At 44.1% G+C, this 16,204-nt stretch overlaps 1 protein-coding gene across 8 annotated transcripts in view; it reads left to right on the top strand.

Moving 5' to 3' along the window:
• The window catches only part of LOC147122081 (uncharacterized), a 144,749-nt gene that overhangs the window by 76,388 nt on the left and 52,157 nt on the right, over positions 1-16,204 (top strand). For all 8 annotated transcript variants that reach the window (XM_085982815.1, XM_085982814.1, XM_085982813.1 and 5 more), the window contains 3 exons: positions 2,988-3,028; positions 7,777-7,834; positions 16,086-16,157. In XM_085982815.1, the coding sequence (XP_085838941.1) occupies positions 2,988-3,028; positions 7,777-7,834; positions 16,086-16,157 (171 nt within the window). The remainder of the gene's footprint in view (positions 1-2,987; positions 3,029-7,776; positions 7,835-16,085; positions 16,158-16,204) is intronic.

Raw genomic sequence — 16,204 nt, 5'->3', positions numbered from 1 at the left:
AGTGAGACAGTCATTGGGTGTTTCACCAAACATGCCTTTTCACGAATGGGGGTGAAACCTATCTAGGCCCCATAAGGCTGCATTTTGACAAGAGAAGCAAAGAATACCTGTTTTGAGGAAGGAAATATTTTCAATTATTTAAGGGAGCCCTATTCATCAAAAGAGCCCACAACTTCCTCTCTTCCCCCAGAAAGGAACTGTTCTGCTTTAACAGAAATGAAAGGATAGAAATCTATATATGGATGAAACGAAGAGTTTTTCTGATATCTCTAATTATATAACATATGATGCTGGAAATTACTGTTGATGATATTATGGTGCATGCCTACTCTGTGGTTGGATAATATTGAAAATGAAGAGCGGTGTTGGGCCAAAGTGGGTTTATAGTACTGAACCCATGACATTAGCTTTGTTGAGCTCCTCATTGCTAGTATAATTGGTGTTTAAATGGAACACGAGCCATTTTCCAAGCCTCCAACTCTGCATGTACAGACTATGGTTGACTGTTAACTGCCCTCTGAAGTGGCCCAGCAAGCCACTCAGTTGTATCAAATCACTTTAACTAAAGATGGGCAATAAATGCAAGTCTTGTCAGTGTCACCCACATCCTGATGATTTTTTTTTATGACCAAACCTCATTTCAAGCCAATTGTCTGGATGTGCAGACATATCTGCAGAACTGAGCTGGAATGTTTAGTATTTTGACTATGATAAGTATTGGATTCAGTGATCTACTTGCACTGCAATTATCTAAGGAGGATGAACAAGAACAGGAAAGAGTTGTTCATAGTTTATGGTTGCACACAAGATTTACAGCAAGTTACTTAGTAAATCTAGTCTACTGTCTCAGGCAAAGATTCTTGAGAATGATTGCCCTCCAAGTTTGGGAAACAGCATTGACCTACTCTGATTTCTTCCCATGCCTGCTACATCAGATGTTGTTTGGGCCCAGGAAGGTGGACATCCATACCAGATGTCCACTCCCTCTTTCATACTCCTTCAAGCAGTGATCCTATGCCGTTTCATTGAAGTGTAATTTCCTTTGTCTCCTGTGCTCCATTATGCAGAAACCATTCTGCAAATAGCTGCACTGAACTCCCATGCACTATTTTTTAAGTATGTAACTGGTTTAACTGGTTGTGTAATGCTAGTAAAGGTGCTTCTTGGGATAATTCATCCTTGTCATCCACTGGATTCCTTGTTGTGCATTTAACAGTAAAGTTGCAGATTCACAAGTATGCTTAATTATGTAGTAAAAACTTAAGCAATGCTTAGCTAAATCTTTAATACTGCATAAATAAGATGAGCAAAAATTTTCTCCAACTAAATAGTGGGAAGACCAAAGCCATTGTCTTCGGTCCCCACCACAAACTCTGATCCCTTGCCACCGACTCTGTCCCTCTCCCTGGCAGCTGTCTTGAGGCTGAACCAGACTGTTTGCAACCTTGGTATCATATTTGACCCCGAGATGAGCTTCCGACCACATCTGCACACCACTAAAACTGTCTATTTCCACCTCCATAACATCGCCCGACTCCGCCCCTGCCTCGGCTCATCTGCTGAAACCCTCATCCATGCCTTTGTTACCTCTACACTTAACTATTCCAACGCACTCTTAGCTCTACCCTCCATAAACTTGAGGTCATCCAAAACCCTGCTGCCCATGTCCTAATTCGTACCAAGTCCCACTCGCCCATCTCCCCTGTTGCACCCCCTCGCTGACCTAAATTGGCTCCCAGTTAAGCAACCCCTCGATTTTAAAATTCTCATCCTTGTTTACAGATCACTCCATGATCTCGCCCCTCCCTATCTCTGTAATCTCCTCCAGATTTGAAGAAAAAATATGCGCCATATGAACATACGACAGTGACGGGCAGGAAAAGACCCACTGGTCCATCCAGCCTGTCCCATACAACTGTGATGCCTTGTGCATCACAATATATACACCCCTACCCTACCCGAAAACCATACAATCCCTTGGGAGAGGTGAAAAAACAGTTTAAAAAGCCAGGCCAATTAGAGAAACAAAATCTGGAAAATTCCTCTCCAACCCCTTTAAGAGATCAAAACTAGTCCAGGAAGCCACTCTGGTCCTGATTAATGTTATACCATACCTACCTTTCATACGAGGAGATCTCCGCCCAGCCAGAAACCGGTCCAGCTCTCGCTTAAAGGAATTTAGTGAATCAACGTTCACCATACAAGCCTGCAGCCTGTTCCACAGGTCCACTATCTTCATAGAAAAGAACCACCTCCTAACATCTGGCCTTGAGATTGTGACCCCTAGTCCTCTCTAACCGATTTATTTGAAACAAATTGTCTACAGAAACAGTCTATTCCCTTCATCATCTAATAAACTTATGTCTCCAAATTGTAAATCACATGCTTTTCAGTTTTGAATGGCCAGGAATATTTGAGGCTTGCTTAATTAAATCCCCACTATTCATTTTTGTTCTCCTGTCCATGGCTTCTCCCTCTGTCAATTCTTTACTAATCATAGGGACAATATTTCTTCCCCTTGTAAGCTTGGTTATAATTAAGCTCTGGATCTTGGACCATACCCACTTCTGTCACCCCTGCAATCCCATCGCCTTTACATTCACTACCATTTCATGAGTTATATGTCTAATCGCGTGGTTATCAGTTTAATTATTGATGTTGTGAAGTGTACAATGACCCAGTATACACCAAACCTGAACTTGTATTACCTGTTTTCTAAAGTAATACATTATAATGTGCTGTAGGATGTTTTCTGGGACTTCTGTGCTGCATTTGAGATTGCTTTCAGGAATCTCGTCAGCTGCAAAATAACTCAAATGTTTGCCACATTTAAATCAGCTATTCAGTTGTCAGTAACATCTATACAGTTAATTTTCTGATGTAGAATGTAAGCTTATTTTATGCATTTGGGTTAAACCCTATGGTGTGATGTACAGAAGATGGTTTGGAAATTGCATGTGTCATTAATGGGGACGATTCTTTCACAGAACCGCTGAACCATATTCCACATCACTATTTCACAGCGTTGGTGAGTGTTTGCATATATTTTTGTTACTTTGAGATCGTTCGTTGATGGTATGGGCCAGATGTTGTTTTGTTTGTTATTTTTTACATCTGGTTTAGGATTGGTTCATATGGGCCAACTGATTTAATTACATAGTACATAGATTCGACAGCACAGAAACAGACAATTCGGCCCAACTAATCTATGCCAGTGTTTAAACTCCACACAAGCCTCTTTCCACAGTGCCCCCATATCCCTCTATACACTTCTCCCTCATGCATGCATCAAGCCTTCCCTTAAATGTGTCAATGCTATATGGTTCAGCCACTCCATGTGACAGCAAGTTCAACTATTTGTGTAAAGAAACTACTCCTACATTCTTTATTTGATCTGGTAGTGGCTATTTTACATTTATGATCCTTACTCTGGACTCACACAAGTGGAAACAGTTTTTATGTGCCCACTCTATCAAACCCCTTAATCTTTTTGTAGTATGGGATCTTTGCACCGTACTACAAGTTTGGTCTAACCAAGGTTCCACATTAATTTAACCTTATCTGCATGATTTTTTATTCTATTCCTCTAGAATGAACCGCAGTACTTTGTTTGCATTCTTTATGGCCTAATCAGCTTTTAGCAATTTATGTATCTGTATACCCAAATATTTTGCTCATCTGCTCCATTTAGTTTCTTACCTTCCATGGACTAAGTGGCCTCCTTTATTCCTCCAACCAAAATGAACCCCCTCACACTTTGCTATATTGAATTTCATTTGCATTTATCCACCCGCTCGGTGTCAGCTATGGCTCAGTGTTGGTAGCACCCTTGCCTCTGGGTCAGAAGGTTGTGGGTTCAAGTCGCACTCCAGAGACTTGAGCACACAAATCTAGACTGACAATCCAGTGCAGTACTGAGGGAGTGCTGTACTGTCGAGCGTGCCATCTTTCAGATGAGACGTTAAACCGAGGCCCCGTCTGCGCTCTCAGGTGAACGTAAAAGATCCCATGGCACTATTTCAGAAGAAGAGCAGGGGAGTTACCCCCGGTGTCCTGGCCAATATCTATCCCTAATCAACATCACTGAAACAGATTATCTGGTCATTATCACATTGCCGATTGTAGGAGCTTGCTGTGTGCAAATTGGCTGCCGCATTTCCTACATTACAACAGTGACTCCACTTCATAAGTACTTCATTGGCTGTAATGCGCTTTGGGACGTCCGGTGGTCATGAAAGATGCTATATAAATGCAAGTCTGTCTTTCTTTCACTCTGCAAGCCTATTTGTCTCTTCCTGTATTTTGAGGCAGTCTTCCACATCATTAGCAAACCCCCACAATTTGGTATCATCTGTAAATTTCAACACCATACTTCCAATTTCTGAGTCTAAATCATTCTCTCCTTCCCCTAGCCCACCAAACCAAACTTCCCCAAGGTTTCCACCCCTGCCCTAGCTTTGAACTTGCATCTTTCTCTAGTTTTCCTCCTATCGCCTCATGCCCTCTCCAAGCTCATCTTGTCAATGAGAACCACCTCCTGCTCTCTCGACCCTATTCCCACTAAACTACTGACCACCCAACTTCCCTTCCTGGCCTCCATGTTAGCTGATATTGTTAACGGTTTCCTCTCCTCGGGTACTATTACCCCTCCCCTCCCCTTCAAACCTCTCTTCAAAAAAAACACCCTTGACCGTTCTGTCCTCGCAAACTACAAGCCCCTTCTCCAACCTCCCTTTCCTCTCCCAAGTCCTTGAACGTGTTGTTGCCTCCTAAATCCGTGCCCATCTTTCCTGGTACTCCATGTTTGAACCCCTCCAATCAGGTTTCTGCCCCTGCCAAAGCACTGAAATGGCCCTTATCGAAGTCACAAATAAAATCCTATGTGACTGTGACCATGGTAAACTAGCCCTTCTCGGCCTGTCTGCACCCTTTGACACAGTCGACCACATCATCCTCCTCTAATGCCTCTCTTCCATCATCCATTCTTATCTATCCAGTCATAGCCAGAGAATCACTTGCAGTGGCTTCTCTTCCTGCACCATTACCTCTGGCGATGAAAGAAATAGTTTGATAAAAATACCAATTTTAACATTTCATTTTGCATAGATGAACACTTATTTTTCCCTCATCCAAGAATGTACACTGTGAAAACTGATGGTATTATTTTGCTTCTTTACACTCAGAAAAATTACTAATCCTATATTATCACAAAAGAGCTCGAACACTTCCTCTACAGTGAATTAGGGGTGCCAACAAAGGGCCCCCCCCTGACTATTATTTACTTAATCTTATGCAAGAGCCTGAATACAATTTATCTAAATACTAAAAATTTAAGATGTGCAGTAATTCAGAGAGATGGGAACAGTATGACAAGATTATGTAACTAAAATCCTACACTGAGTAGCCCATGACATAGTCAGAGGGGAAGAGACAGGTTAGCCAGACACATTTGGTATTGGAAGTCATAAGTCTCGAGGGTTGATAAACCAGGCAGGAGTGTTGTGGGCTATGAAGGCAGGTTCTTGGGTATTGATGGGAGCAAGTATACTGCCAGAGGTGTTGTTGAACCTACGCTGATAACAGCCTGCAGACTTTTTGCGGGCTTTTGAATGGAAACTTGCTGTCGTTGGGCGTCTGATCCAGCGCGGCGCTCTCTACAGGGGATCTGTGGCATGTGTAGTGTGGCTCTTCAACCAATCAGATTGAAGAATCCTCATTGAGACATGCAGAGTCTAAACCAGGAAGTATAAATTAGATTTAAATTATGTACAGAAAGCAAAATGAAGAGAGGGAAAGACGGATGGGATTAAGACAGAGATAAAAAAGACAGACAAAGTTTTCTTTTAACTTTGAATCTTCAATACTAATTAAATTCTGAAGGAATGAAACTCCACACTTGTAAAATTAAACTTTCAGTGCCAGAGAGGTTGTTTGGCAGTACTTATGTCTTATCATGCCGTTAAAAACTCACTTGCACCTGAATGCATCAGTCCTAACTTTTTCTGGTGTGTTTAGAGGGGAACTAGTGGGTAAGTACAGCAACTTCACGCCCTTACATGGATTTCAATGCTGAGTCTATCGGCGGGATACTGTTATAGCGCAGCCTGTGGAGTAGCAGGGTAACTCGGACCGTAACTTTTGGATTTCTGCATTTAACTGCACGTGTGTACTTCGGAAGTTGCTATCCAATTTACTCCATAATAACGGTGAACGCTGTTAGCCTCACCATTATTCTCAACGCAATATCTGGGCCAATGTGTCCATATAAAATAATTCTCCTCAACAAATCCATATCCTACAATGGTAACAGCCAAAGGGATTTCCATCATCTCAGCTTTGTTGGCTGCCATTTATAATGCAGGAGTAATTGCCAAGACTTTAGGACTGTCTTGCCTGGTGAACTGAAAGCCATGGCAAAAATGCACAATCTAAAAGCTATGAAAGATGTTGAATTCAGTAGCAGTTAAATGCTCATTGCCAAAAATACCACCAACAACAACTTTGCTTTAAGGATTAGGCTAAAGTAGTGCAGGCCTGTTGAGCTATCATTCCCCCTCCCACGCTGCGGGTGAGTTTGTGACATTGAGCTTGAGAGCTCATTTGAATAATTATTGGATTGATAATCTAGATGTAGCTAAATTCTGTTAGAGAACTCTTAATGAAGTTCCTTAACCGTTCAGCCTGGCTAAGTGTATACATGAAGCATGTATAGCATAGCCATGCACTATTCCTATTCAGTCATAGAAGTTCTGACCTGTGCAGTTTCTAAAGCGTACATTTCCTTTTTTTGGTTAATATATTCTGAGGTGATCAAGATTTAATGTCTATAATGAAAAGTGATCAAAGATCAAATGTAATTGCAGTCATTCGGACAACTCCTTCTGAAAGTAAAATTTATCATAAGTTAATACAGGTAGACTACCCTTTATCCGGACTTCCGAAAACCGAAACCCTCTAAAAACCGAAGGTTTTTTCGTTCAGCGTAAGTCGTGCGTACGAACGAAAAAACCTTCGGTTTTTAGAGGGTTCCGGTTTCGGAAGTTCGGATAAAGGGTAAGTCGTGCGCACGACCCCCCGCCGACCCCCCCGCGGACCCCGCCGGCCCAGACAACCGCCGACCCCGCCAGCCCCGACAACCGCCGACCCCCCCGCGAACCCCGCCAGCCCCGACAACCGCCGACCCCCCCGCGAACCCCGCCGGCCCCGACAACCGCCGACCCCCCCGCGGACCCCGACAACCGCCGACCCCCCCGCCGGCCCCGACAACCGCCGACCCCGCCGGCCCCGACAACCGCCGACCCCCCCGCGGACCCCGCCGGCCCCGACAACCGCCGACCCCCCCCGCGGGCCCCGCCAGCCCCGACAACCGCCGACCCCCCCGCGGACCCCCCCGGCCCCGACCCCCGCCGACCCCGACTGACTTACGCTGAGCGTCAGCGTAAGTCGTGCGCACGACCCCCCGCCGACCCACCTTCCGAAATCCGAAATTCTCCTTTATCCGAAACTCGGCTGGTCCCGAGGTTTTCGGATAAAGGATAGTCTACCTGTAACATGATCAAGCGTTCTTTATAATGGGAGGGTTGAGATGTATTTTTTTTAAAGTTATGTTCTTTATTATAATGTAGGCTGTACTCTCATAACTTGCATTTTAATGAGAAATTTTGTGTTGTGAAATGATTAGGATTTAAGTTGATAAAAGCTAAGACAAAAATAATTTGTTTTAAACTGCATATTCTATTGGATCTTTACTCCTTTTCCTTGCATGAATAAATTTAGACTGTGGACAACTCTGTGAAACAATGGATACGAAAAAAGAATTGGAGAAAAAGAACAGGTCGGTGATCAAGGTTCAATAGACTATATAACTCGAGCAAAATCTTTTGCAAGTTGTCATTATGCCTCCTTTGCAAAAATTTGTCTTCAAGAACAATGTTCTTGTGTAATATTTTAATTGATGTAGGATTAGTTTGAGCTTTATTGCTCCATCGTTTCTATTCAGGTACAATGATCATTATTCACTTATTCAATTGGAGAACCACTCTTCCCATTCCTTCCGCTCTAGGTATTTAAAAAAAAAAAACATATGAACGTATATTACAGTATTTTATGAACATTTATAGTAATAACACTTATACAACCGCAAACAATCATTTTAAATACTCGTTCACTCTGCTTATTACTATTGATTTTAATTAGATAAATATTTTCTAAAAAAAAAAAAAAAAAATTTCAAATGTACTAGGAGCACTCCTGTCCAGTTGCCTATTGCAAGTCAGAGGTTGTACTGATGCAAAGGGGTTGGTGGGGTGTGGAAATGGAGGAGGGTTTCCTATCTCCATTGAGAAGCCTTGGAATGATGTTTGTAAGAGACCTCCTCAGACAGTGAAGGAAATGTTTTTTTACTGATTCCTGTAAAATAAAACATTTTCCTTACCTACTAAATACTTTAACAGTGCTTCACTGTCTGAGGAGGTCTCTTACTGCAAGTTGATAAATAATTCTTTTCCGCACATACCATAGTCACATTAATAAATCTATACACATAATAAGGGCGAGTAGCTCTTTATTGTTCTGTTTATGGGGGTCGCTTTTTATGGCAAGGGGAAAGAAATGTATAACATTTAAGAAGAGATTGTACTAATTGGCATATTTCCTTCTTTGGTCAAATTATTTGTTCATCTTTAAATGAAATTTGCATACAAGCCCATCAAAATTAAAAACTTTGCATGTAATAAATCGGGGAAGAAATTTGAAGTTAGATGGGACAGATTTGAATATCAGCCAGTCAGCTGTAAATGTGATGGTTGCAGCAAACACCAAAGTGTAACAGATAGAAAGTGTGTGCAATATCATTGAGATTCTTTTATTATACTTGTAGATCCCCATATACTATTTTATAACAGCAGATGTGTTATGCCGTGTATTTTGAACTAGGGATTATAGGACCACCGATTTACAGTGACCGTCAAATACTGTTTTTATTACGTGATATTATAAGATATACACTGGTATTTTTAGAATCAAATTCTGTGAAAACTGTTATAACTAGTGGTCATGATTTTATTATATGTTCCTGTAAGTGTATGCTTAATTTTTTTTAGCGGAAGCAGAGACAGAGGGGACAATACAGGAGTCGAACGGATAGCTCAAAATGAAAGAGCTAGATGTAGTGATTGGAGTGAGTGTGGTAGGAAGGAAAAGGACTGGTGGAAAGATGAAAGGGTTGGGAACACGATCATAACCGGGAAACATGAGAGGATGGGAAGGGACTCATTGAGCGACACATTTTTCCTACGCCCACCAACCCGAATGCAGATATTGATGGCTCCTTTTCCCACCATGCCATATCACCCAAAACCTCCCATAGAAAAGGAAAGAAGATAAGACAAAGAGGCAAGCATAAAAAATTGGGGAAACGAGCAGAAAAGTGAAAGGCAGACCGAGACAGAAAAGGGGAGAGAAAAAAAACGCCCATTTTTCTAGCGTGGAATGGTGGCAAAAAGCACCAATTTCTCAGTGCTGTGTCTCGTGCCCCAAGGACACCTAAATACATCTAACACCATATTAGGTGGCTGCTCAAAACAGGCTTCAGCCCCCTTGCAAATGCCTGTTTCAGGACCTCTCCTGGAAATTTGATAGGACTGAGTGGAGCATGCACTGGGCACACTCCTCAGTTTTAGGAGATGCTTCAGTCCCTTTATGGACCACTAGAGTCTGCTGCCAAAAAGGTAAGTTTTTTTCTTTTAAACTTGCTTTTATATGGCCCATGCTAGCCCACTCTCTTGTTTTCCTCCCCCCCCCTAGAAATTAGCTGAGGATCGCTGCTGGCGAGACAGCCAGCCCAAATCCGTCGTGCACAAACCAGTGAGGTGCCTCTGGATGCAAAATTGGTGTCTGCAGCTCTGCAGAAATATGCTGATGAGGCCTGAAGCCAAATTTGGGATGAGCCTCAGCCCTCCAGCTTCTGGCATGTACTCTCAGTGCATCACCTATTTCAGTCTCAAAAACAAACCTAAATTAATTTCTACCCCCATATTCTCTGACTTTGTGCAATGCTGTATGTGTGTATGCATATTATATCTATCTATCTATATATCCACTCTTTTACAGTTTTCACAGAATAATGGACAGAATTATGGAATCAGCCCCCCAAAGATCCAGGGAAAATCTGATTACCATTTAATTAAAATAGAATTTGACACTGTCAGTCACTATAGATCAGTAGCCCTGATGATATGCACATTCTTTCTTTCTATTCCTTGTGCGGCTCCAGAGGTAACGGTGCAGGAGTATGAAGAGAAGCTATTTCTGGAGATGCTCTGGCTACAATTGGATAGTGGAACCAAGTGAAGGCAGTCCCACTGAGCTGGATAATGGAGGACAGTGTTGGAGGAGTATGGTGTGCTCAGCCTTGTCAAAGGCTGCAGAGAGGTCAAGAAAGACCAGGAGAAATAGCACATCACAGTCACAGAGGATGTAATTTGTGGCTTTTATTAGGGTTGTTGCAGTGCTGTGATAGGGGCAGAAACCCTGATTGGAGAGATTCAAGCATGGAGTTGTGGGAAAGATGGGCACAGATTTGGGAGGCAACAACATATTTAAGTAGAGCTCCTTTTCTGCTATATCTAGCCTAGGTGTACTTGATGCTGACATTTCCCAACTCCCCCATCTTGTTGAACATAAAATTAGCCAAAAATACTGTGCAATGACACCTACAGTAAGTTTTAAAATCTTGGAGCTTCGAACCCTAGTGAGAAATTCAAAGGGCTATGTTCTGCTGTTCTGAATCTTTTAAATGGATTTCTCCCTTAAATAGTGTTAAATGAAGCCCAACTTCGCAGTTCTTGAAAGCATTCATTTTCCAGAGTAAATTCCATAGTTCTAGAGTCACAGAATCGCATGGAATTTTACAGCACAGAAGGAGGACCTTCCTGCCCAATATACCTTTCCCATCTCGAAGATCTGTCCGTTTAGTTCCATTCCCCTACCCATTCTCCATACCGTTTTAACTTTTTTCTTTTTCATTTATCCACTTTCCTTTGAAAAACTATTAATTCTGCTTCCACCACTATTTCTGTCAGATCTCCTCTTACCCCCTTTGTTCTCCTGAGATCCGACAATCTAATTGCACCTTTAAAGCAACTTCATAGACACGTGCACAGACACTTCCAAATTATATACGGGACTTTAATTTGCTGACCGCAAATTTTCCTTGATGTCACTAGAAGATCCAGATTGCCAATGTGCCAGATGCAAAAATTATAAACTTGTGGCCAATTATGTTTGACACCAGTCACACCTCATCTCTAATATATGTGTGGGGTGGACAAGAATATCCACATATTGAGAAGCTTCATGATGCTGAAAATAGTTGAACTAATTTATATTGCACCTTCATAATACAGCTGCAGCATATGCCACCAGTAGAGAGAAAAGTTTATGGGCTGGATTTTGCAGGGGGTCAGCGGGCGCGATCGGTTGCGGGTCAGGTGGGAAAGTGTTTTTATTCCCTGGTGGGTCGGGTGGGAAAGTTTTTTTTTCCCTAGCGGGTTGGGACCCCGTTGTGAACCCGCCACCACACGCCTTTCCCCGATGTCTGGACTGTCGGCGCTGAGCAGACTCGACACACAGCGGGGGACCCAATTCAGGCAATTAGTGGCCTGTTTAGAACCACTTAAGAATGAATTTCCGCTCGCCACCTGCATTTGACAGCTCGCCCACGGGGTCCATGCTGGTCGTGGACCACGTTTGTCAAGCTGAAGCAGGAGTTCAGTGGCATTGAATCAGCTGTTGAGTTGACAGCTTCAAATGTAGAGTAAAACTCTCACCTTACAGAGATATCTTCCGTCAGCCACAAACTCTTCCTCACTACATTTCCACAAGTGATTCACCATGCTGCAAGTCTTTATGCAAGTCTCTATCCAGTCTGACTTAATTACCTCTCTCACCATTGACCGATCGCTTCTGTCATCTCTACTTCACCTGCAATCTATTCCATCAACATGGGTGCCCTTTATACTCTCTCATCTTGGTCCTTAGAATCCCACCATGATCAGCCCCAACACCAGTAGCACCAGGTACACCAGCAGCACCAACAACACCACCACCAACCTTCTCCGCAATCACCTGATGCTGCACAGGACAGAGGGCATTATCACCTGACCACATTGCTGCCCGGGAGGCCAGGGATGGCCTCATCATGGCCAGATTTACTTCACTTGATGCTGTACGCCCTGGCTGCCACATAATGCATCAGGTTGGCACCACCCCACACCAACACCATAAAGCTTCCCTACAATGCGGCAGCCATTCCTTTCACACTCATCACCATTGCGGGGGGTACCGTTATGTCTCACCATTCACTGCAACTCACTAAGCCACTTCCAAAGGTGCACACAAATCTGTCCAAGAATGCAAAGCGTTGAAAATAAAGGTTTCAATGTTTGACACCACATTAACAGAAGCTTTACATGAACATTGCATAAAACACCCAAGTGCCTACCCTTGTGTGTTGTTAGTTGGTATGATTGGACTAGGATGAGGGTGAGTGTGAGGGGTGGCTAGTGAGATGGGGGATATGATGATGTAGATAGAGAGGGATGGGTGGAGGTGCAAGGTAAGTTGGTGTGAGTAAGGATGTGCAGGAGTAAGGTAGGGAAGGCAGAATGATGAGGATGTGATGAGAGGCACAGCAGGAGGAGGTTGAGTGGCTTTGTACTAACGTTTCGTGATCATCTGAGATCATTGAAAGGTTTGCAGCACTTCACCCAGGTCCTCTTGACCACATCCCTGCTTGTGCCCTCCTCTGCAATGTGCAACCAGGCTGTGTTGATCTCCTGGGGAGGTTTCTTCCACCCATGGGAAGGGAAGAGGACCTCCCTGCGTGCTGTGACTCCCTCCATAAGCATATGAAGGGAGTCATGGGAGAGCCTGGGTGCAGCCCTGCACCCCTCTGCAGTGCTTGTTCTCTACCGCCCTCCCAAGTACCATTAAAAAAAAATTATTACTGAGATATCTTCACTGCTCTCCTCCCTCAGGCTCTACACCGAATGACTTCTCATCCTCGCTGATTTCAACCTCCATCTCAATTCATCATACTCTCTCTCCTCCGAGTTCACTAGCCTCCTATCCTCCCTTAATCTCTCCCTCCATGTAAACTCCCCAACACATATTCACGGCAACACCCTCGACCTTGCCATCTCTCATAGCCTCGCTACTCCCAACGTGTCAATCGCAGATAAGGTCATCTCTGACCACTTCCTCATATCGCTCTCCACCCATATCCCCCTTCCACCCCCCCCCCCCCCCCCCCCAACCCTACTTCCTTCTGTGTCTGCCCCTGGAAAAAACTCTCTCCCAACTCTTACAACTGCACTTATGAAATCCCAACTGTCCAGCTTTTGGCCCTCCATTCACCATGACATCTCTGCTGCTACTGATCTGCTCAACCACACTCTCACCACCACCTTTGATGTCCTAGTCCCTATTAAAACCATTACTCTCTCACCCTGGCCGTTCCCCCTGGTATGACTCTCTTAATTCCAAGGGACGCAGACTTGAATGGATATGGCGGACAACTGGTTTAGCCATTCACCGCAAGATCTGGCTGGACCACATAAAGCATTATCAGGTCCTGTTCTCATCTGCCAAAATTGCTCACTATTCCAGAATCATTCTGTAATGCAAAGATAAACCCCGGCTCCTATTCTCTACTGCTAACGGTCTTCTTAAACCCCTCTCCCCTGTCTCCTTGACCCTTGCCTCCAATAACAAGTGTGAGGAGCTTATGGACTTCTTTGTCTCTAAGATTGAGACCATCCATTCAGCTGCCTCTGCCACTTCCCTTCCTTCCCCTAACCCACCAGGCCAAACTTTCTCCAAGTCTCCCCCCTGCCCTGAACTCACATCTTCCTCCAGTTTCTCTGCGATCTCCCCTCATGATCTCTCCACGCTCATCTGGCCCACCTTCTGCTCTCTCGACCCTATTCGCACCAAACTGCTGACCACCCAACTTCCTTTTCTGGCTCCCATGTCAGCTGACATTGTTAACGGTTCTCTCTCCTCAGGTACTGTCCCCCTCTCCCTCAAATCTGCCGTCATCACCCCTTTCCTCAAAAAAACAACCCTTGACCCCTCTGTCCTTGCAAACTACCGCCCCATCTCCAACCTCCCTTTCCTCTCCAAAGTCCTTGAACCTGTTGTCGCCTCCCAAATCTGTGCCCATCTTTCCCACAATTCCATGTTTGAATCCCTCCAATCAGGTTCCGCCCTTGCCACAGTACCGAAACGGCTCTCGTCAAAGTCACAAATGACATCCTTTGTGACTGTGACAGAGGTAAATATCCCTCCTCATCCTCCTTGACATGTCTGCAGCCTTTGATATGGTTGACCACACGATCATTCTCCAACTCCTCTTCACCATCGTCCAGCTGGGTGGGACTGCACTTGCCTGGTTCCATTCTTATCTATCTAATCGTAGCCAGAGAATCACCTGCAATGGCTTCTCTTCCCGCTCCCGCATCGTTAACTCTGGTGTCCCCCAAGGATCTATCCTTGGCCCTCTCCTATTTCTCATCTGCATGTTGCCCCTTGGCGACATCATCCAAAAACACAGCATCAGTTTCCACATGTACGCTGACGACACCCAGCTCTACCTCACTACCTCTTCTCTCGACCTCTCCACGGTCTCTAGATTGTCAGACTGCTTGTCCAACATACAGTTCTGGATGAGCTGAAATTTTCTCCAATTAAATATTGGGAAGACCAAAGACAATATTTTCGGTCCCCACCACAAACTCCGTTCCCTAGCCACTGACTCCATTCCTCTCCCTAGCATCTGTCTGAGGCTGAACCACACTGTTCGCAACCTTGGTGTCATATTTGATCCTGAAATGAGCTTCCGACCACATATCCGCAGCATAACTAAGACCGCCTATTTCCACCTCCATAATATCGCCCGTCTCCGCCCTTGCCTCAGCTCATCCGCTGCTGAAACCCTCATCCATGCCTTTGTTACCGCTAGACTTGACTATTCCAGTGCACTCCTGGCTGGCCTCCCACATCCCTACATAAACGAGGTCATCCAAAACTCGGCGACCCATGTCCTAACTTGCACCAAGTCCCATTCTCCCATCACCCCTGTACTCGCTGACCTACATTGGCTCTTGGTTAAGCAGCACCTCGATTTCAAAATTCTCATCCTTGTTTTCAAATCCCTCCATGGCCTCGCCCCTCCCTATCTCTGTAATCTCCTTCAGTCCCAGAACCCCCCCCACCCCCCCCCCCCGAGATATCTGCAGTCCTCTAATTCTGCCCTCTTGAGCATCCCTGATTATAATCGCTCAACCATTGGTGGCCATGCCTTCTGTTGCCTAGGCCCTAAGCTCTGGAATTCCCTGCCTAAACCTCTCCGCCTCTCTACCCCTCTCTCCTCTTTTTAAGACGCTCCTTAAACCTACCTCTTTGACCTGCCCTACTTTCTCCTTATGTGGCTTAGTGTCAAATTTTTTATCTTCTAATACTGCTGGGCAGTGCCTTGGGATGTTTTAGTACGTTAAAGGCACTATATGAATACAAGTTGTTCTGAAGAAGGGTTTCGACCTGAAACGTTAACTCTGTTTCTCTCTCCACGGATGTTGCCTGGCCTGCTGAGTTTTTCCAGCGTTTTCTGTTGTTGTTTCGGATTTCCAGCATCCGCAGTATTTTGCTATCGTACAAGTTGTTGTTTGCAGCACCTCAATGCTGTAGAACACTGACAACGCAAATGTCAAAAGAAAGTTGGCCACGGTACCTTTAAGGAAACCGGCTGATGGGAAAGAACAAAGGGGAAGGTCTGTGATAGGGTGGAAGGCAGGAGAGATTAAATGACAAAAGTAAATAAACAAAAGCTGGGTCTAGAGGAGCTGTAAATGGCAGCAACAGAACCATTACCAACACCTGTTCTGTTCAGTTTCACTCAAAAAAAACAAAAAAACAAATGAGTTTACACCGATTAGAAAATCTAATCTAATGTGCTACCCATTTAAAAACATATTCAGGTTTAAACGATGTAGACTTGATGGTATGTCAATTTTTTACACCAACAGTGCAAATAAGATGAATCCTCTGACAAAAATGTTACACAAAGGAAAGGAAAAGAAAAGAAAGGGACATGAAAGGTTAAGTTGATATCTTTTTATATATAAATATTATTGGATTTACTACA

The sequence above is a fragment of the Somniosus microcephalus genome, chromosome 3 (assembly GCF_052327205.1).
Source record: "Somniosus microcephalus isolate GS21.2 chromosome 3, FLI_Smic_1.0, whole genome shotgun sequence".
NCBI classification, from domain to species: Eukaryota; Metazoa; Chordata; class Chondrichthyes; order Squaliformes; family Somniosidae; genus Somniosus; species Somniosus microcephalus.
This window is presented reverse-complemented; position numbering and strand designations above follow the sequence as displayed.